The 21,740-nt window shown below is 44.8% G+C and overlaps 1 protein-coding gene and 1 non-coding gene across 6 annotated transcripts in view; both read right to left on the bottom strand.

Annotated features, from left to right (window-relative positions):
• RPTOR (regulatory associated protein of MTOR complex 1) overlaps positions 1-21,740 on the bottom strand; it is a 445,897-nt gene that overhangs the window by 336,346 nt on the left and 87,811 nt on the right. For all 5 annotated transcript variants that reach the window (XM_049860923.1, XM_049860920.1, XM_049860922.1 and 2 more), the window contains exon 2: positions 19,670-19,772. In XM_049860923.1, coding sequence (XP_049716880.1) covers positions 19,670-19,772 — 103 coding nt within the window. The remainder of the gene's footprint in view (positions 1-19,669; positions 19,773-21,740) is intronic.
• On the bottom strand, positions 19,275-19,401 carry LOC126063364 (U6atac minor spliceosomal RNA). Its single transcript, XR_007514304.1, has one exon. It is a non-coding gene; the product is annotated as a U6atac minor spliceosomal RNA (small nuclear RNA).

Here is a 21,740-nt window from a genome sequence, read left to right as displayed (position 1 = left end):
GCATATCCCACAGGGCTGGAATACAGACATTCGAGGAGGCATCAGTAAGCTCCATGTGCCATCTTGTAGAGCCAGAAAGCAAGGAAGTGCTCCAAAACCAAACACAGCAGCAGGGCATGTCAAGGGGACACAGAGCCACCTGAAAGGGCTCCCAGTGCCCAAGGCTAGCACAGCCCAAGTGACAAAATAAATAACATATTACTGAAACACACCCAGAGTATAAACTAAAACATCCCTGAGTCCATACTGGTAGAAACCAATGATTGTGTACACAAAGAAATGGTGGAGGACAGACAAATCTCCTGTAGAGAAGAATTCCAAATAATTTAGAATTAACTGAATGTAGCCACTCTGCCTTCAAGGAAGTGGAGCCTAACCCCCAGCTCCTAACGTGTGGGCTCTGCATAGTGATTTCCTTCCAGACAGGACAGTATGGGGATGAGGGGGTAACTCCACAGGGAGAAACCCGACAAACATCACTTCAGCCAGGTGATCAAGGTCAACATCCACAGTGTTGAGTCATACTGACGTGATACGACGAGAATCACATAACCCCAGTCTGATCGAGAGAAAAACATCAGAAAAATTGCAAGAGAGAGGCATTCCAAAAAATACCTCACCAGTATTCTTCAAAAGTATCAACATTATCAAAAACAAGGAAGGTCTGAGAAATGGTGACCATCAAGCGAGGTGCCTAAAGAGACGTGACGACTGAATGGAATGTGGTGTCCTGGATGGGATCTGGGGGGGAGGGGGGGAGTGGGGATATTAGGTAAAAACTAAGGAAATCTTAGCAAAGAATGCACTTTAGTTAATAATAAACCAAAAAAACCAAACCCACTGCCGTCGAGTCAATTCTGACTCATAGCAACCCTAAAGGACAGAGTAGAACTGCTCCAAAGGGTTTCCAAAGAGCGCCTGGTGGATTCAAAATCTGTAGCTCTTAACCACTATGCCACCAGGGTTTCCTCAGTTAATGATAGCTCAGTTAGCTATTATTAACTGTATTATAACCAGTATTAACTAAGGAACCTCAGTTAATACTGGTTCATTAGTTGTGACTCGTGTACCACAGCATGGTGAACATTTGAGGAAACTGGGTAGGAGTGTCGAGAACTCTGTATAGTCTTGCAACTTTCCTGTAAAACTAAAACTACTCTAAAATAAAAAACTAATTAAAAAAAAAAAAAAGCTCCACCCACCATCATTCTAGGCTTCCACAATAACTGCTGCTCAGCCCACCTCTGCTCCTGCAGAGACGCAGAAGAGCACACTGGCTGGAAATCACAGGATTCGGGGACTGATCACCAAGTTTGAGATAAAAATGGACAGGGACCCAGCTGGCTCAGAGCAGACAGATGGCAGGGACCTTTGCCTGTCGATATTGTAGAGCTACGGGAGCGCAGGTGGGAGGTGATGAGATCTGGTCTACTGGCAGATTGGTTTATACAGGGAGGGGGCCACTAGCCAGTATTTGGGTTTCAGAATGGGGAGTATCACACAAAAAATAGTCAGAACTTCACCCTCTTCAATCTGGTAAAGTGGCAACATAAGATGGAGAGGGATACAGCCCTGGCAAGGATCAGAGCTGCCTCTTTGTAGGATGTCGGACACGCGTTCAAAACCAGGGGTCAGACAGAGATGAGACAGATGAGGCTGAGGAGAAAAGGCAGACATCTGGAAAAACCCAAGAAGCAGACAGTACTGGTACGTTCCCTGGGCAAAGACGAGATGGATGAGGCTGAGGAGGAGAGGCAGACATCTGGAAAAACCCAAACAGCAGACAGTACCGGTACGTTCCTTAGGCAAAGGGAGGCAGTATCAAGAAAGGCTGGCATGAGGCAGCAGCAACGCCCACGCGTCTGGACGCCAGACCCCAGCACTGAGCTCAGGAGGCAAAGAAGCAAGTCACCGACCCCAGCGCAGGGCTGCTAAAGCAGGAGTCAGCTCCTCGGGGACGCTGCCCTGGAAGTGAGTAACTGGGCTAGGACACTGAGCCACCAACCTCTCGGTACAATAATTCTGGAAGGTTCGACAAGCAGGCATGCTGTAAAGGTTGTCATTTTACCCTAGTGTCCCCAAACCTGACTGCCCGTGGGAATCATCTGGGGATCATCTGGGGAGTCTGTGAAAATAAAGACTCCTGGATATCAATCTAATGCTTCAGAACCAGCTTTGCTGGGGAAAGAGGCCCAGGAGATCTCTTATACGAACTAAAATTCGAGAGCTAAATACCTATAGGATGAAATCCAGGGTGCTCATCTGGGTTTCCTAATTGGCTTTCCCGCCACGCACGTCCAGGGAGCTCTTAATGCTGCCATACGGACCTGCCTACCACGCTCTAAGCACACCTCAGCCCTGGTGGTGCGGTGTTTAAGAGCTCAGCTGCTAACCGAAATGTCAGCAGTTTGAATCTACTAGTCACTCCTTGGAAACCCTGTGGGGCAGTTCTACTCTCTCCTACAGGGTCACTATGAGTCAGAATCAACTTGATGGCAATGGGTTTGGTTTTTTGGTTCTAATAGATTATTTGAGCATTGGAAAAATTATTAATAAACTTATCATAAGAAAAAAATTTTTTGTTTTTAACTTATCATAGGTCATAGAAAATTTAGCAAATAAAAAACTAGTAAATTTGTAACTCCAGGGGATATGTGTGTGTATACACAAATACAGACATATATACATACACACAAAACATATATACATATACACACATACATAATACACCCAAAACATACACACAATACATATATACATATACACACATACATAATACACCCAAAACATATACACAATACATATATACACACATACACATACATACATATACACACATACACACAATACATACATACATACATACATACACACATATACACAATACATATACATACACACAATACATACACACACATACACACATACAAGAAAGGAAACCATCAGAGCACACCACTGGGGAAGAGCAGGAGAAAGGGACAGCAGTTTTTTCTTAACACACCTTACAGTGCTATTTGATTTTTTAACTAAAAAAAAAAATAATTTTTTTTTTAATGTGTAACTATGATTTAAAAATAAAACTTAATCATAAAATTGAGTAATAAGATTTTAAAGCTGGAAGGGACCTTAAGCCAGGGGTAGGTCAAAACCACCTGGTGCCCTCTCAACGTATGTCCAGCCCCTCCTCCCCCAGAGGCTGTAATTTCACAGTTGTACAGTTTTTTTTACAGTAGAGGCCAGCCTTCGGATGAGGACCTGCCTCTGGCTGGTGGAAACCTGGAGAACATCAGGTTACATCTAACTCATTTGGAAAATTACGGTAAACTCATTATAATCCAAACTAAAGAAATGAGAAGTTACTCTTTGTTTCCCTTTTCCACTAGGAACAAAGTTCTAAGATCTCAAAAAAATGATAACGGCCCAAATCAGCGCTGCTATAATGTGAATCAATTCAGGTGACAAAGGCTGGAAAGAGACAGGAACGAGCTGGGATCTGGAGAAATATTAATAAAAGGACTCCTAAGTACATAAGCAAGGACTCCTAAGTACATAAGCAAGGAGTCCTGGTGGTACAATGGTTAAGAGCTGGGCTGCGAACCGAGAGGTCGGCAGTTCGAACCCACCAGCTGCTTCTTGGGAGAAAGGTGTGTCAATCTGCTACCACAAAGATTATGGACTTAGAAACACAATGGAGCAGTTAGTTCTACTCTGTGCTATAGGTTCACTGTGAGTCAGAATCAACTCAATGCCAACAGATAAGTCCATAAGCAAGCAAAGAGAAGCAGAAAATAGCTTTCAAAACCAGAAATCATTCCAGTGACTGGCCACATGGATGTGCAATGATCAGCAGTAAGTGTACAGAGCGTGCGTGAGTGTCTTGTTCACTGCCCCCCAAACCAACTCAGGTGGCACCCACACAGTCAGGGCTCACAGCAGTCATCTATGGTGCAGAGGACAGGAAAGCTGTCCTCCCTAAGATAAAAGGCCTGTACGGAACATCAAACCTGTCCACTTCAGACGACTGTGTGTGCCCTCTAATAAACCACACAGGAGCAGGGAGTTCCAATGGCCAAAAGTTGGGTGAAAGGACTAAAATTATACCCCTTCCTTGAACTTCGCCACTTGGATAGACAAAGAAGCAAAGAAAACCCAAAACCCTCCCCTCCCACACCATCCTTTCCCTGGTATTTTCAAAAGAAGGCAAGTGGAAAGTGTACCAGAGCTAGCCATGCTGCAGTCACCCTTTCCCGCGTGGACAGCACCAGCACCGCTGCAGAGACACTGAAAACCCTCATTAGCAGAGGCAGCGTGACAGCAGCACCCAATCCTCCTCCCCTGCCCATGGATCAAACTACCTGCCCACCCACGGGAGGAGCAGGGGCAGCTACTAGCCATTTATCAAGTTGTGATCAACTCAGTGAGGCTGTCACATTTCATCCACTGGGAATCCCTGCAGCCAATTAATTTTATGGTTTCCTCCCAAGAATATGACAGTGAGTGGGAGAGGGGAAGAAATGAGAAGGAGAAGGGGAGAGGGGGAAAGAATGAAGACAACGAAAAAGATACTAAACCATAATTAAGTTCTTGGATGGATGTTGCTAACAACGTAATCGATCTGCGTGGGGTGAAGTGGACAGAACATAAATTTAAAATTGTAGTTCTGTTTTAACAAAAAGCTTCTCTTCCAATGCCTTCCTAAGTTTCTTTTCGTTTTTAGGGGAGTCTGGAAAATATCTAATAAAACTCCAACAGTGAGTAATTACATGAGTATAATAATGAATGAAGTGGGTGGATGGAAAGTGGGGGTAACTGACATTTGTATAAGGCTTTTAGCTTTTCATAAATTTTTCCTATCTGCAAATCTTTCAACATACCCCTCCTATATTTCCTGACCCTCAGAACTTTACACTGAAAGAACTGTAAAGAACTCAGCCCAACCCACCTTACTGTGTCGAAGGGAAAGCTGAAGTTTAAAGCAGTCCAGCGACTTGGACCAAGGCCACAAAGGTTATCAATGTACTGGCATTCAGCCAACCTTCAAACTTAGAGCCCTTTTTTTACCTCCCCATCTTTCCCACATATGCACAACTCAATTACCAGGCCCTATCTATTTTTCCTTCAGAAGAGCTGCCCTGCATCATCAGCTATTAGTCCAACCCTGAGGCACCTCATGCTGACATTAGTGAAACACCCTCCTGTCCTCCTAACTGGGTACCTGAATCCGGCCTGATGATCTTGAACATAGGTATTGATCCATTTTTTTTATAGCAATGCTTCTACAATATCAATCCACCCTTAAAAGCCTGCAGTCTGTTACTGTATGCTTCCATGTAGATAAGGTGCAAAACTAACATAAGCTGTCAAGGAGCCCTGGTGGCGCAATGGTTAAGCACTCAGCTGCTAACTAAAAGGTCAGCAGTTTGAATCCATCACCAGCTCCATGGGAGAAGACCTGGCAGTCAGCTCCCTTAAAGATCACAATCTAGGAAACCCTATGGGGCAGTTCTACTCTGTCACATGGAGTCGCTATGGGTCAGAATCGACTTGATAGCACTCAACAACAACATAAGCTTTCAGAGAGTGGAGGGCCCTGGGGAGGGGAGCAGGAGTGGCTAGCAGGGGACAAGATGGGGGCTTCTGGGGTGCTAGTAACAGCGTTTCTGATCTGGGTTCCATGGGTATGATCGGCTTGGGAAAATTTATCTAATTATATACTTGGATTATGTATGCCTTTCTGTATACATGTTACACTTCAATAAAAAGCTAAAATAAAAAACCTACAGAGCTCACTGCTCAAAGAATCTCTGTACTTCTTTGTAGCTGTGTTTAATAGACACTGAATAAATACTTGTTAATTGACTTATTAACTGAATACTGCCTACTAGATCAAGTGCAAACTTCTTTGTATGGCTTTCAGGGACTCTGCCACTAATTAGCTGTGTAATCCTGAGCAACTAACTTCTGACTGAGAAAATGAGTGATGGCAGAAGGACTACTTTGAAAAGAGAAATGGTTTTTAATGACTCGGTACTTTATCAACCATAATCCCACCCATATACATTTTATAATTTTTGACGCAGCTAGGGAGAGACATTTCTCATTCCTGAGCTCAAGGGCAAAGCTTGGCATACACCCAGCTGCCCGGCCCACAGCAGTAACTGGCTAGGGACAGGGCCTGAAGGTTCTCCAGGGCATGCGTGTCCTCAGGGTGGGAGCTATCGTCTACAACTCAGCCCCATCCCAACCACTAACAGTAACTGGCTAGGGACAGGGCCTGAAGGTTCTCCAGGGCATGCGTGTCCTCAGGGTGGGAGCTATCGTCTACAACTCAGCCCCATCCCAACCACTAAGCCTCACTCCCCCCAGCTACAAAGTCTGTGTAAGTTCCATGTTGCCTGTTGCTGGGCTATACCAAGACTGGTGGCTGGTTGAATTTTTGACGCATTTGAAGGGGACGCCCTACTGTAAACTGCGGTCCTCGTGGCTTACACAAAACTCACAGGACAGACAGAAGGAGGCTTCAAGAAGTTAGGCAGCGCTCCTCCTCCCAAGGAGGGTAGCGGGGTGGTAGAGAGACTACCAGGAGAGGCTGGTGGAACTGGACAGAGAAAGGAGGTTTAAGTCCGGATACCCAAAGGTCCAGCTGCAGGCACAGAGGTGTGTAGAGTGCTGGCTTGGGCAGCGGCCCCAAGAAGACCCGTGCTGCTTCTCCTCGAGGAAAGAGAAAAACCAAGCATCTCCAAATCCTTCCCCAGGAGAGGAGAATTTCCATGCGTCTGAGAACCCTTTAGCATTCTTACCTCTCATGATACCCGCTACCATTAGCTAGCCCATAAAAACACTCCGGCTCAATTACACTTCCTCCTGCTCGGCATTTGGCCCATCTACGCTCCGCCTTGAACAGATATTTCTCCAACATGGCACGGGGCAGGCAGCACGCTTAGCAGGATCATTTTCAATATGACTGGTGTAGCATTTAACGTCTGGCCATAAAACAAAACATCCTTTCCCCTGCTCCTCTGGAAAGAGACAAGCGTCATTTCCATGAAGTAAAACAGCGCCTCATCATCTGGAGGAAGGGAGGAACGGGGTGGGAAAGAGGTGCTGAGAGTCAGCCGCCAGCGCCTGGAAAGCTAAGTGCTCTCAGGGCCCCCATCTCTGCTCACACGTATGCAGAGCCATCAAGGAAGGGAGGGCATGCAGCCATTTCAGACTGGTACAGTCTATCTTCCGCTTATTTATTCTAGCAACAAAGCTGCTTGTCACCACAGAAAATCTACAGGGTCCCTTAACAGACACAAATGCTCCCTCAGCACCTCTGGCGGCAGGAGTTTCACCAACATGTGTGTGCATTTGTGTGTTTCACTAGGTAATCTATGCACAGGCACACGAAAACGGATGGAAAAGTAAGAATCATCTCTTTTTAAAGCTACCCCTACCCCTCATCTCTGAGGGCAGAGCAGCTGCACGCCAGCACAGACTGTCTCCAAAAGTCTGATGTATATTTTCAGCCTAAAAAGTAATCAACTCGGAATCAACAAGTGTTAGCAAAGACATGGGGAAACTGGAGCCCTCCAACACTGCCGGTCGAAATGTAACGGGGTACAGTGGCCGTGGAGAAGAGCTGGGCAGTTCCTCGATTGATTAAACAGAGTTAGCACATGGCCCAGCCATTCCGCTCCAGGGACAGACCCAAGATAAATGAAAACATACACCTAAACAGAAGCTTATACACAGATGTGCACCACAGCATTTATCACAACAGCCAAATGGCAGAAATAACCCAAATGTCCATCAACAGACAAACGGATACACAAAACGTGGTCCATGCACACAGTGGACTATCATTCAGCCATAAAGAGAAATGAACTTCTGACGCACGCTGAAACTTGGATGAACCTTGAGAATATTATGCTGAGTGGAAAGAAGCCAGACTCAAAAGACCACAGAACACATTATTCTACTCGTATGAAAGTTCGTAATAGGCAAATCCATAATACAGAAAGCAGACTAGTGGTTGCTTAGTGGTTGCTAAGGAGCCCTGATGGTGCAGAGGTTGAAAGTGCTCAGATGCTAACCAAAAGGTCGGCAGTTCAAACTCACCAGCTGCTCCACCAGAGAAAGATGTGGCAGTCTGCTTCTGTAGGGATTTACAGCCTTGGAAACCCCATGGGATTGCTTTGAGTTGAAATCGATTCCATGGCAGTGGGCTTTTCTGTTTGTTTGTTTTGAGGGCTGGGGCAGGGAGCGACAGCTACAGTGTAAGGAGTTTCTTTTTGGAGTGAGGAAAATGTTTGAAGCTTAGATCATATTGGTTGAATAGTATATTCACTTCAGGGAATATACTAAAAACAAGTGACTTGTGTACTTTAAATGGGTGAACTACATGCATGTGAATCATATGGTATGTGAAGTATATCTCAATAAAGCTATTTTTAAAAAGTAAATCAACTCATAATTCTACACACACACACACAACCAATCCCCCCACTCAGTGCTTAACATAAAGCCACAGGGGATTCTCTCAGATCGTCCATCACCTGCCGTACTTAACTTGTAAAATAAAGTTAGACCCACCATGCAGGCAACGAGACAGCTGCTGGAGGTGCTCAACTGCTGGAGGGACTGCCCTTGGCTCACTGAACAACTCCAGAGAAACATGGGGGAACAGGCTCAAGTTCCCCACCTGGCACTTTGGGGGGACGTTGTGATGGGGGTGCCAGGGGACGCTGCCACTCCTCACTGCACACCAGTCTCTATGCGGAGGCAGGGGAGGTGTCACAAGGGAGCACTAGGGGGACACTACCTCTGCACAGAACAGTGGGGCGCCGTGGTGGGGGTGTCACGAGGAGGTGCTGGAGGGACACTACCTCTACACGGAGCCAGGGGGGTGTGGTGGTGGGGGTGTCACAAGGGGGTGCTGGGGGGACACTATCTCTGCACACAGTCAGGGGGGCGTCGTGGTGGGAGTGTCATGAGGGGGTGCTAGGGGGGACCCTGTCTCTACACAGAGCAGGAGGGCATTGTGGTGGGGGTGTCACAAGGGGGTGCTGGGGCAACACTGTCTCTGCACAGAGCCGGAGGAGCATTGTGGTGGGGGTGTTATACGTGGGTACTGGGGGTACACTGTCTCTGCACAGAGCCTCAGGAGCATCATGGTGAGGGTGTTATGCATGGGTGCTGGGGGATGCTGTGACTCCTCACTGCATGCCCTTCTCCCCACGGAGCCATCCTCATGCTCACACCATTCGCTCCATTTTACAGAAAGGAAACTAAGGCTCAGAACAGTTGTGTCATGGCCAAAGTGGCACAGCTGGAATGAATGAAGCTGGGGTCTTGATGACCACAAACTCTTCTGATTTCTGGTGACAGCACAATTCTAGGACCAAACAAGAAAATACCGGCTGCTGCCTTCTAAAGGGTTATTCTGACAGCCTCAGTCCCTATGAGGCCCTCTTCCTCCACAGCTCCTTCACCTCAGCCATGAGCGAGCGCCCGTCACTCTCATCTTTAGAAGCCAGTTCATTCAGTGTCCGTACATGCGGACACTCCCTTGCTCTGTCCAGTGAGAGGGACAACAGCACACCGGTCCCAATGAAAACGCCCAGTGCCCAGACCTCGCTTTCTGAATACCGTGCTCCGCTAACAGGAATCGGGACTCCTCAGGGAAAGGCTGCTTCCAGGAATGAGGCAGAGAAAGAACAGCATGCGTCTGAGAAAAATTGGCACGCCAGAAAATAAGGAAGTACTCAAAGAGTGACAGAAGCAAGACAAAAGAACACCAAAGCCAACCTAAATGGGCTCCCGCTGCTGGGTAAACAGAAGACAAAGATAATACTGGGTTATAATCCACTGAATAAAAAAGGAAGCCAAGGGTTCAAGATGAATAAAATGAAATTTTGAGGAGGAAAGGAATATTTACATAGTCTCAATGCACCACTTCCCAAAAACACTTATGAACCACTGTGTAAAGAGTAATTTCACAGTGGAGAAGTCCAGCGGGCACCAACTTAGTCAAGCAATAAAAGAGTTCCATCACCAGTAATGGCAGAAATCAAAACCACATGCCACCTCACACGCTGCAGCGTGAAGAAAGCAGCTCTCCTCTGTAACATCCTGCTGCAGAGGTTGAGCCTAAATTCAATCACAAGGAAGCATCAGGGATGTTCAACAAAATAAAGAGCCCAGAATCTTCTAAGGTGTCGAGGTTGTGAGAGTCAAGGGAAGGCTGAGAAAGTGTCCCAGATTGAATGAGACAAAAATAAATGCAATGCATGATGCTAGCAGGACCTTTTGCTCTAAAAACGACATTACTGAGTCTACCGGCAAAGCCTGAGCACGGTCTGAGGCTTCCACGGCAGCCATGCGCCAACACTGATTTCCGGATTCTGAGGACCGTCTCGTGATGATGAGAGAGACACTGCTTGCCTGTGAGAATTACACGGTAAAGTTTTTGGAAGGAAGAGAGCATCATGTCAGCAACTTGCTCTCAACTGATTCAGTGGAATTGTACTTGAATCATACTTGACTCAGTGAAATCATACTTGAAACTTCTGAAATATTTTTCAAAATAAAATGTGGACTTCTGGGTACCACTGCAAATTTGTGGAATCAACCTCTAGGATTTTTTTTTTTTTTTATATAACATATTGTTAAACAACACCATCATAGGATCAGCCCTGCCCACTGTGTAGTTAGAACCAAATGAAGTTCTTCAAGGTAGAAAAGAATATGCCATTGGGACCCCAATACCCACTTGAAATTATTACAAAGTAGACTGCATGCCTAAACTGCATATTTAAAAAAATAATAATAACACAATATAAAAAACCTATTCCTTTGCTGCATCTCTTCACTAAGAAGGAGGTTAAAGGGGTTCTCTTCGTTTTCATGGACATTGTCCTATAAATACTGATCCCAGAGACTGTGTGAGGAAGCGTTTTTTGTTGTTGTTGTTTGTTTGGGGAGGGGCGTAAAGGACCACTCAAGAATCTAATGAAAAATAAGGATCTTCTGCACGGAAAGTACGTCTCTGTACTTGGACAAAAAAACCCTTCCAACTCCCAATGGCTCACACATCCCGAGGAGAAAACTCAGGATCCAGGTTAGGAATCATTGTTCCATAAAACCTAACATGTTTTTGTTGTTGTCAGGAGCCGTCAAGTCAGTTCTGACTCAAAGCAACCCTATGTACAACACAATGAAACACTGCCAGGTCCTGCCCCATCCTTTCAGTCGTATGCTTGAACCCATTGTCGCAGCCACTGTATCAATTCATCTCGCTGAGGGTCTTCCTCTTTTTCGATGACCCTCTGCTTTACCAAGCATGATGTCCTTTTCCAGGAACTGATCCCTACTGATAACATGTCCAAAGTACGTGAGACATAGTCTTGCCGTCTTTGCTTCTAAGGAGCATTCTTCTTGCAAGACAGATTTGTTTGTTCTTTTGGTAATCCATGGTCTATTCAATACTCTTGCCAACACCACAATTCAAAAGCATCAATTCTTCTTTGGTCTTCCTTATTCGTCATCCAGCTTTCACATGCATATGAGATGACTGAAAACACCATGGATTGGGTCAGGCGCAACTTAGTCTTCAAGGTGACATCTTTGCTTTTCAACACTTTAAAGAGATCTTTTGCAGTAGATTTGCCCAATGCAAATCTTTTGATTTCTTGACTGCTGCTTCCATGGGTGCTGATTGTGGATCCAAGTCAAATGAAGTCCTTAACAACTTCAATCTTTTCTCTGTTTATCATAATGTTGCTTATTGGTCCAGTTTGAGGATTTTCGTTTTCTTTATGCTGAGGTGTAATTCATACTGAAGGCTGTGGTTTTTGATCTTCTCAGTGATTCAAGTCCTCTTCACCTTCAGCAAGCAAGGTTGTGTCAGTTGCATAATGCAGAGCTGTGGAATGATATCAAGGACATCATACATGAAGAACGCAAGGAGTCATTCAAGAGACAGGAAAGAAAGAAAAGACCAAAATAGATGTCAGAAGAGACTCTGAAAGTTGCTCTTGAACATCAAATAGCTAAAGTGAAAGGAAGAAATGATGAAATGAAAGAGCTAAACAGAAGATTCCAAAGGGCAGCTCCAGAAGACAAAGTACTGTAATGACATGTGCAAAGAGCTGGAGATAGAAAACCAGAAGAGAAGAACATGCTCGTCATTTCTCAAGCTGAAGAACTAAAGAAAAAATTCAAGCCTCGAGCTGTAATATTGAAGGATCTACAGAGAAAATATTAAATGACACAGGAAGCATCAAAAGAAGATGGAAGGAATACAGAGTCACTATACCAAAAAGAATTGGTCAATGTTCAGCCATTTCAGGAGGAATCGTATGATCAGGAACCGATGGTACTGAAGGAAGAAGTCCAAGCTGCACTGAAGGCACTGGCGAAAAACAAGGCTCCAGGAATTGACAGAATGTCAGCTGAGATGTTTCAGCAAACAGATGCAGTGCTGGAAGTGCTTACTTGTCTATGCCAAAAAATTTGGAAAACAGCTACCTGGTCAACCAACTAGAAGAGATCCGTATTTATGCTTATTCCCAAGAAAGGTGATCCCACTGAATGCAGAAATTATTGAACAATATCATTAATATCACGTGCAAGTAAAATTTTGCTGAAGATCATTCAAAAGCAGCTGCAGCAGTACATCGACAGGGAACTGCCAGAAATGCAGGGCAGATTCAGAAGAGGATGTGGAACAAGGGATATCATTGCTGGTGTCAGATGAATCCTGGCTGAAAGCAAAGACTACCAGAAAGATGTTTACCTGTGTTTTTTTGATTATACAAAGGCATTCGACTGTATGGATCATAACAAATTAAGAATAGCATTGCAGAGATTAGGAATTCCAAGACATTTAATTGTGCTCATGAGGAACCTGTACATAGACTAAGAGGCAGTTGTTTGGACAGAACAAGGGCATACTGAGTGGTTTAAAGTCAGGAAAGGTGTGCGTCCTTTCACCATACCTATTCAATCTGTATGCTGAGCAAATAATCCGAGAAGCTGGACTATTTGAAGAAGAACAGGGCATCAGGATTGGAGGAAAACTCATTAACAACCTGCATTATGCAGATGACACAACCTCAAACTAACATAAGAGTAGTTAAAGGGGGAGAAAATAGAAAACAATTGATTAAATTCCACTTTGACAGGGGACAAATGAAGTGTAAACAGTCGGCGTGGGTAATAAGAAGTTGATTTCATCCAGCAGAGTCACCAGGACACAGCAGTGTGCCAAACAAGGGTCTAAGGAAGCAGGCAGCAGTAAACGGCTGCTCTGTCACTGTTCATGAAAGAAGAGGGTCAGAGTTGGAGGGGGCAGGAAGATAAAGACTGCTATCCTGAGATACCCTCAAAGAGCGAGACCAGCAAATGAAGCATGAAAACTAACATGTTTTTCAATTCAGGTTAAAATAATTCGTACATTTTGCTAATTTTAAATATGTAAAGGGGACTTCTGCTTTACTTAGGATGTAGAAAGCTGAGGGAAAAGGGTAACCCTAAACAAGACAAAGCTGAATAATCAACATCATAACTGCTCATCAGACTAGCTGAGGCCACAAGACAACCAAGTAAACTGAATTCAAAGAAGAATATCCCCCACAGCTGACCAGACCCAGGAACCATGTCTACCCTTGGAAGCGCAAAGATGCTAAAGTAACTCAACGAAGAAAACACCATCTTTTCACCAAATGGTGCTGAAACAATCAGGCACCCACATGTAAAAAAAAAATGTACCTCAGCACATACTTCATACCACATACAGGAAAACCCATGAGAGTTGGAAGCTGTGTAAGGTGGAAACCTGTCAGAGAAAGAAAGTGCAAATATTTTACACTAATAGAAACCAGGAGAAAACTGTAAGACTGCATGTACCCGGTCAAAGGCAGAAAACCTCTAAGACTCAGAAAAACAAGGCAGTCCTGTGGAGTTCCAGCTCTTACAGGTTTCACTGTAAAAAATCAGCTCAAAATGAATCACAGGCTTAAATGTAAAAGCTAAAACTATTCACCTTCTAAAACAAAACAGGAGAAAATTTTTGTGACTTCAGGTTAGGCAAAGATTTCTTAGATAAGACACAAGAAAGCATAAATCAGTTTTTTAAAACTTGATAAATTGGACTTTCTCAAAATTAAAAACTTCTACTTTTTGAAAAGCACTGTTAAGAGAACGAAAAAACAAGCCACAGAGTGGGAGAATATATTTGCAGAACACGTATCTGAAAAAGGACTTGTTTGCAAACGCTGTGAAGTATTCTCAACTCAAAAATAATAAGCAAACAACTCATTTTCTTCAAAAATGGGTACAGATACTTTGGCAGACCAGAGATACAGGTGGCGAGTGTACACATGGAAGTATATTCGACATCATTAGTCATTGCTGTGTGCCTTCGAGTCGATTCCAGCTCACAGCAACCCTATAGGACAGAGTAGAACTGCCCCATGGCATTTGCAAGGCTGTAAATCTCTATGGAACCAGACTGCCACATCCTTCTCCTACGAAGCAGCTGGTGGGCTCTAACTGCCAACCTTTCGGTTAGCACCCAAGCACTTTACCATTGCACCAACAGGACTCCTTCCACTGTCATTAAAAAAAAAAAAAAACCTCCAAACCCCTTGCCGTGGAGTTGATTCCAACTACAGCAACCCTATAGGACAGAGCACAACTGCCCTGTAGGGTTTCCAAGGAGCAGCTGATGGATTCAAACCACTGACTGGTTAGCAGCCAAGCTCTTAACCTCTGCGCCACCAGGGCTCCTCAATTGTCATTAGGGAACTGCAGATTAAAACCTAATGAGAATGGCTTAAAAATTGACAGTACCAAGTGCTAGTGACGATGTGGAGCAAGTGGGGAGCACACAAAATGGCAGACACTGTGGAAAACAATGTGGCAGTTCCTCAAAAGGTTAAACATACTGTTAACATATGACCTAGTAATCCCACTCCCAAATATTTACCGACGAGAAAATATGTCCGTGCAAAGACCAAAAGCTTACAGCCATTTTATTCATAATAGCCAAAATCTGGAAACAACCCAAACCTCATCAACTAGATGAACAAACTATGGTATATCCATGTTGTTGTTGTTGTTAGGTGGCAACAAATCGGTTCCTCCCCATAGTGACCCTATATATAACAGAACGAATTGCTTCCCAGTCCTGCACCATCCTCACAATCACTGTTATGCCTGAGCCCATTGTCGCAGCCACTGTGTCAATCTATCTCATTGAAGGCCTTCCTCTTTTTTGATGATCCTATACTTTACCAAGCATGATGTCCTTCTCCAGAGACCCATCCCTCTGGACAACATGCCCAAAGTAAGTGAGATGAAGTCTCAACATCCTGGCTTCTAAGGAGGATTCTGGTTGTACTTCCTCTAAGACAGATTTGTTAGTTCTTCTGGCAGTTCATTGTATATGCGATATTCTTGGCCAACACTATAATTCAAATGCATCAATTCTTCTTTGGTCTTCTTTATTCATTGTCCAGCTTTTGCACGCATATGAGGTGACTGAAAATACCATGGCTTGGGTCAGGTGCACCTTAGTCCTCAAAGTGATATCTTTGCTTCTGAACACTTTACAGAGGTCTTTGCAGCAGATCTGCCCAATGCAATACATCATTTGATTTCTTGACCGCTGCTTCTGTGGGTGTTGATTATAGATCCAAGTAAAACGAAATCCTTGACAACTTTAATATTTTCTCCATTTATCACGACTGTCTTAGTTACGTAGTGCTGCTATAACAGAAATACCACAAGTAAATGGCTTTAATAAACAAAAGTTTATTCTCTCACGGTCTAGTAGGCTAGAAGTCCAAATTCAGGGCGTCAGCTCCATGGGAAGGCTTTCTCTCTCTCTCAGTTCTGGGGGAAGGTCCGTCTCATCAATCTTCCCCTGGACTAGGAGCTTCTCCATGCAGGAACCCCATGTCCAAAGGAAGCACTCTGCTCCCAGGGCTGCTTTCTTGGTGGTATGAGATCCCCCTGTCTCTCTGCTTGCTTCTTTTATATCTCAAAAGAGATTGGCTCAAGACACAATCCAATCTTGTAGATTGAGTCCTGCCTCATTAACATAACTGCCACCTGGGTTGTTTTTTTTTTTTTTTTTTTTATCCTACCTCATTAACATCATAGAGACAGGATTTACAACACATAGAAAAATCACATCAGCTGACAAAATGGTGGACAATCACACAATACTGAGAATCATGCATGGCCTAGTCAAATTGATACACATATTTTTGGGGGACAAAATTCAATCCATGACATTCTACCCTTTGGCACCTCAAAATTCATGTCCTTGCCACATGTAAAACATAGTCACCCCATCATATCATAGCATAAGTCTTAAATCAATTCCAAGTTCAAAATCTAAAAATTCCTCTTCATCTGTGAAATCTAGAATACAATTATCTGCTTCCAAAGATACAATGGCAGAACAGGCACAAGCTAGACATTTCCACAACAAATGGGAGAAATTGGAGGGAAAGAAGGAATAACAGGCACCAAGCAAGTCAGCAAACACATCACATTAGCCCTCAAGGCTTTGAAAATAATCCCCTGTTCTCTGAGACGATTTACACAATGGCCCTGCCCTCTAGATGGTAGGTATTGGCCACATTCCCTGGATTCTGAGTGGAGGCTCCCTGGCCCTGGGCTTCAGTTCCACCTTCCAGACCCACTAGGACTGCAGCTCTGCTTCCTGGTCTTTAAGTGCACCATTCTCCAAGCCCATCTGAGTGGGGACTCCGCCCTTAGAAACACCAGAGGCTACGGCCATACCCTTTGGGACTGAGGCAGCTGGGCTTCCCAGGTTCCCTGTCTCTTCAGCTTCTGCTTCCTGGTTCCTTGGCCTCTCAGCCCCTAGGGCAGAGGGTCCTCTCTGCCCGTGTGTGTATGCCCTGCTGGGACAAGTGTTCCAAAGCGCATTGGCTCCACCGATAAGTGCCCAGAGGCACCCCACTCCACCATGAAGCCTTCTGCACAAAGGCACTAAGCTCTCTCCCTCCATGAGTCGGCTCCAGTGCCATTTGGTACTGGTCTTTTGGTTCTGCTGCCGCCGGTCCTCTGCTGCTGCTGGTCTTCTGCTGCCGCCAGTCCTCTGCTGTGGCTTCTCACCACCTGTGCCAGTCCTCCTCATTTCTTTCTGAGGCCTCTATCCATTCAGTTTCAAAACTACTTCCACATTTTAGATACCTGTTAGAGCAGCACTCCACTCTCTCAGTACCAGATCTGTCTTAGTTATCTAGTGTTGCTGTAACAGAAATACCACAAATGGATGGCTTTAACAAACAGAAGTTTACTCTCTCACAGTCTAGTAGGCTAGAAATTCAAATTAGGGCATCTGCTCTAGGGGAAGGCTTTTGCTCCTGTCGACTCTGGAGGAAGTTTCTTATCATCAATCTTCCCCTGGATTAGGAGCTTCTCCACACAGGCACCCCCTCCCCGCTCCCCACCCCCAGCAAAGGATGCTCTCTGCTCCCTATGCTGCTCTCTTGGTGGTATGAGGTCCCCCTGTCTCTCTGCTCACTTTCTCTTTTATATATCAAAAGAGATTGGCTCAAGACACAATCCATTCTTGTAGATTGAGTCCTTCCTCATTAACGTAACTGCCGCCTATTTTACCTCATTAACATCATAAAAACCCAAAAACCTGTTGCCATAGAGTCAATTCCAACTCATAGTGACCCTACAGGACAGAGGACAACTGTCCCACAGGGTTTCCAAGGAGTGGCTGGTGGATTTGAACTGCCAACCTTTTGGTTAGCAGCCAAACGCTTAACCACTGCGCCACCAGGGCTCCATCAAAGAGGCAGGATTTGCAACACATAAGAAAATCACATCAGATGACAAAATGGTAGACAATCACACAATACTGGGAGTCATGGCCTAGCCAAACTGATACACATATTTTTGGGGGACACAATTCAATCTATGACAAAGATGTTGCTTATTGGTCCAGTTGTGAGGATTTTGTTTTCTTTATGTTGAAGTGTAATCCATACCAAAGGCTGTAGTCTTTGATCTTCACCAGTAAGTGCTTTTATTCCAATGGAATATAACAAACACATACAACAACATGGACAAATCTCAAACGCATTATGCTAAGTGAAAGACACAAGCTAGGATTCTTTTCACCTGACATTTTGTAAAAGGGAAAACCACAGACATAAAAAGCAAATCAGTGGTTGCCAGGGGCGGGAAGGGAGGGGGCTGATTACAAATGGGCCCGAGGGAACTTTCTTGGTATGATGGAACTATCCTATACCTTGTTTGTGATATTTGTCACAAGGCTGTTTATATCTGTCCAAACTCATAAAAATGTATACCTAAACAGGCAATGTTTACCCTATGTAAATTGCACCTCAATAAACCTGATGCTAAAAGAAAAAAGTAGGTACAGTGCAGTGGTGCAGAACATAGTCCATGGTTGTAGACAGCACAGGTTCAGACCCCAGCTCAACCACTCACTAACACAGCAAACCGGGGCAATGATTCATCCTTCTATCGCTTCGTTTCCAAAGTAGGGAGTTGTAATAAAACCTACCACACAGAGTGCTGGGGGGATTACATGCTTTCACAGATGCCCGCCCGGCACACTGCAAGCACTCAATAACACTGGCTATTATGATGATGGTCCGTTATATATTCTGGGAGGCTTTGCTCGAAAGGTTCAATTCACCTTTTCCATAAAGGCACTCTCGTGCAGGTATATACATAACAAAACTTCTAACAATTCACCAATGTTTACACTCACAGTTCTGTGACATTGATTACAATCTTCATATCCTCTTCCGGCTTACTCCACTACCATGAAGATACACTCAGTGCCCCGCAAGGTGTAACTCCCCCTTCCCCTCTCCCTGCCACCCTGGTAACCACTAACAAGCTTTCGTTTCTGTATATTTGCCTGTTCCATATAAGTGAGATCGTGCAGTATATGCTCATTTGTGACAGACTTATCTCACTCAGCATGTTTTCAAGGGTCACCCATGTTGTGGCACGCATCAGGACACTATTTCTCTTCATGGCTGAGTAATATTCCACTGTGTGTCTACATCACCTTCTGCTTATCCACTCATCTGTTCGATTTTTTTAAACAATTTATTTTTCTGTTGTTGTTGAAAATATAGCAGTATAACATACACCAATTCAACAGTTTCTACGTGTTCAGTTAAGTGGCATTGATTACATTCTTCAAGTTGTGCAACCATCCTCATCTCCTTTTCCGAACTGTTGCTCCTCCACTGACATACACTAAAAACTGGTTAGATGCCACAAAGTAGGTGGCAATGCCTTACCCGTATGCATGTTGTACTGGCTGGAGGGCCTCTTTCATCCTGGTCAAGGGGTGTGCTAACCTTCTCTCCTTTCATACAACACCATCTGTCCAATGTTTTAAAAGTGTATGTGCCAGATACAAGGCAAATTTAAAGGAGAAAGTGACATAATCCAATTTTTTAAGTTTTTAAATTTTCTTTGAAACATTTTCCCCACTACTAATCATAGATGAATGCATCTAGGATAACCTAAAGGTTATATACCTCCACAAAGAAATAAAATCCTCAGGTCTAACAATCCAGTGGCAGGCCTACACTGGGACCAGGACATCAGAGGACAAGCCCTGCCAGCCAGAGCCCTCCACACTTACCTATCCAGCATTCTAAACGGGCACAGGGGGTGGTCTTCACCACATCCGGGGGGTCCACACCAACATTGAGGCACAACACCAAGGCAACACTGACAGTCTTCATCTGGAAACAGAACAGAAACAAGGAGTTGGATATACAAGCTCCGTGGTGCACTTCCCCAGTTTTTAGATGCTCCTAGAATGGACCAGCCCCTCTCCTCACAGCCCTTGCCTCCCCAGCCTTTCTTTTGGTGTGATTTCCAAAAGAACTTCCTTCTCTGAAGAGGGATGTCAGAGAACAAGCAGGCAGGGGAGGGGCATGGTAGGGGATAGAAGAGGCTTTCTTATGCTTCCTTATGATAAATTTCTAGAAGTAGAATTATTTAATCAAAAGATATATACATTTTAAGGCACCTGAGACACCTTGCCAAATTCCTTTGTTAAAAGTCAGCACAAATTTCCATTCTCACCAGTCTAACATGATTCTCATTAGTCAAAATCATTAATCATTCCCTAACAGAAATATTGTCGTGTTGACTTAGTCTGCACACTATACTATTAGTAAGGCCAAACATTTTTCCAAATATTTATTCAGTATTTGCATCTTTCATCTTTTGTGAGTTGTCTATTCATGTTTACTGCCATTTATTTACTGGCACTGGTGATTTTCCTGATTAATTTTCATGTCCACATTATTTGTTGCCAATATTCCCCGAGTCTGGTCTTTGCCATCTGATTCATTTTCTGTTTCTTGGAACAGCAAAATGCTGGGCCCATCTTCTCATCTGCCCTCCCCCAAACCAGCTCCTTCTCCATGTTCCCAGCGTTGGGAAATGTCAGCCCCACCTACCCAGCTGCTCAAACCAGCAACTTGGAAGTCACCCTCAGACAGTCACTCGCTCCACAAACACTTATTGAGTACCTACTATGTGCTAATCACTATTTTCAGGTCCTGGGGATACATCAGCAAATCAAAGAAATAAAAATCCTTGCAGGGAATGGGGGATACAGTATTAAAGAGGGCACCCACTGAGGGGCAACCTAAGCCAAGAGTTATTAGCTGTTACTCCTCCTTCACCCTGTTCCCAGCACCCCACAACCAACTCCCCACTAAGTCATCTTTATTTCACCTCCTAAACACCTCCTGAACCTGTCCACCTCACCATCACCTCCTAAACACCTCCTGAACCTGTCTACCTCACCATCACCTCCTAAACACCTCCTGAACCTGTCCACCTCACCATCACCTCCTAAATACCTCCTGAACCTGTCCACCTCACCATCACCTCCTAAACACCTCCTGAACCTGTCCACCTCACCAGCTCCCTGACCCAGCCCCCCCATCACCTATGCCTGGACTGCAGTAGCTTTCCCAGCTCCTACTCTGGCCTCCCTCCATCCAGTCACCACACTCAGGGACGGAAAGCCCAAATGCTTACGAGTTAATCTGGCCCTGTCCACACTGCAGGACAACGATGTTTCTAAAACACATCAAGGCACGCCCCTGATTTCAATCATTCCCCAGTCTTCCAGATTGAAGTACAGCTGCTTAGCATGCCCTGAAAGCCTGGTAAGGCCCAATTCCTACTAAGCCCTCCGGTTTCCTCCGTCTCTGCTCTTCTCACTCTCACCCTCCATCCCCTGCCAGCCTCCAGGTCTTCCAACGCAGCATGGTCTCTAACCCCTGCCTGCCTGGGACTCTCCTTCCTCCACCTTCACCTGGCCAACACTGGCTTGTTCTTTGGGTCTCAGTTTAAAGGTCTTCCCTGACAGCTCCTCCCCCATTACCCCCACATCCCCATAGAGATTAGAGCCATCTGTCTGTCACATGCCACTCTGCTACTTCCGCACCTGTGTGCTCCTCTGGCAGAGCCCTGCCTGTCCACAGTCCCTCTTGGACCACAGGCTCCAGAAAGGCTCACATTTGACCTGTCAGCACTACCTGCACATTCAGGTGCTTGAAAATTAGCTGCTGAATGAGTGAACACAGGTATTTTCTGTTTGTGTTGCTGCTGCCGTTGCTGCTTACATTTCACCCTTTAATCCATCTGGGTGTTATTTTGGTATATGACACAAGACGAGAATTTCTTTT

Source organism: Elephas maximus, chromosome 19, assembly GCF_024166365.1.
Source record: "Elephas maximus indicus isolate mEleMax1 chromosome 19, mEleMax1 primary haplotype, whole genome shotgun sequence".
NCBI classification, from domain to species: Eukaryota; Metazoa; Chordata; class Mammalia; order Proboscidea; family Elephantidae; genus Elephas; species Elephas maximus.
The sequence above is the reverse complement of the archived record's forward strand: the minus strand, read 5'-3'. Positions and strand labels throughout refer to the sequence as shown.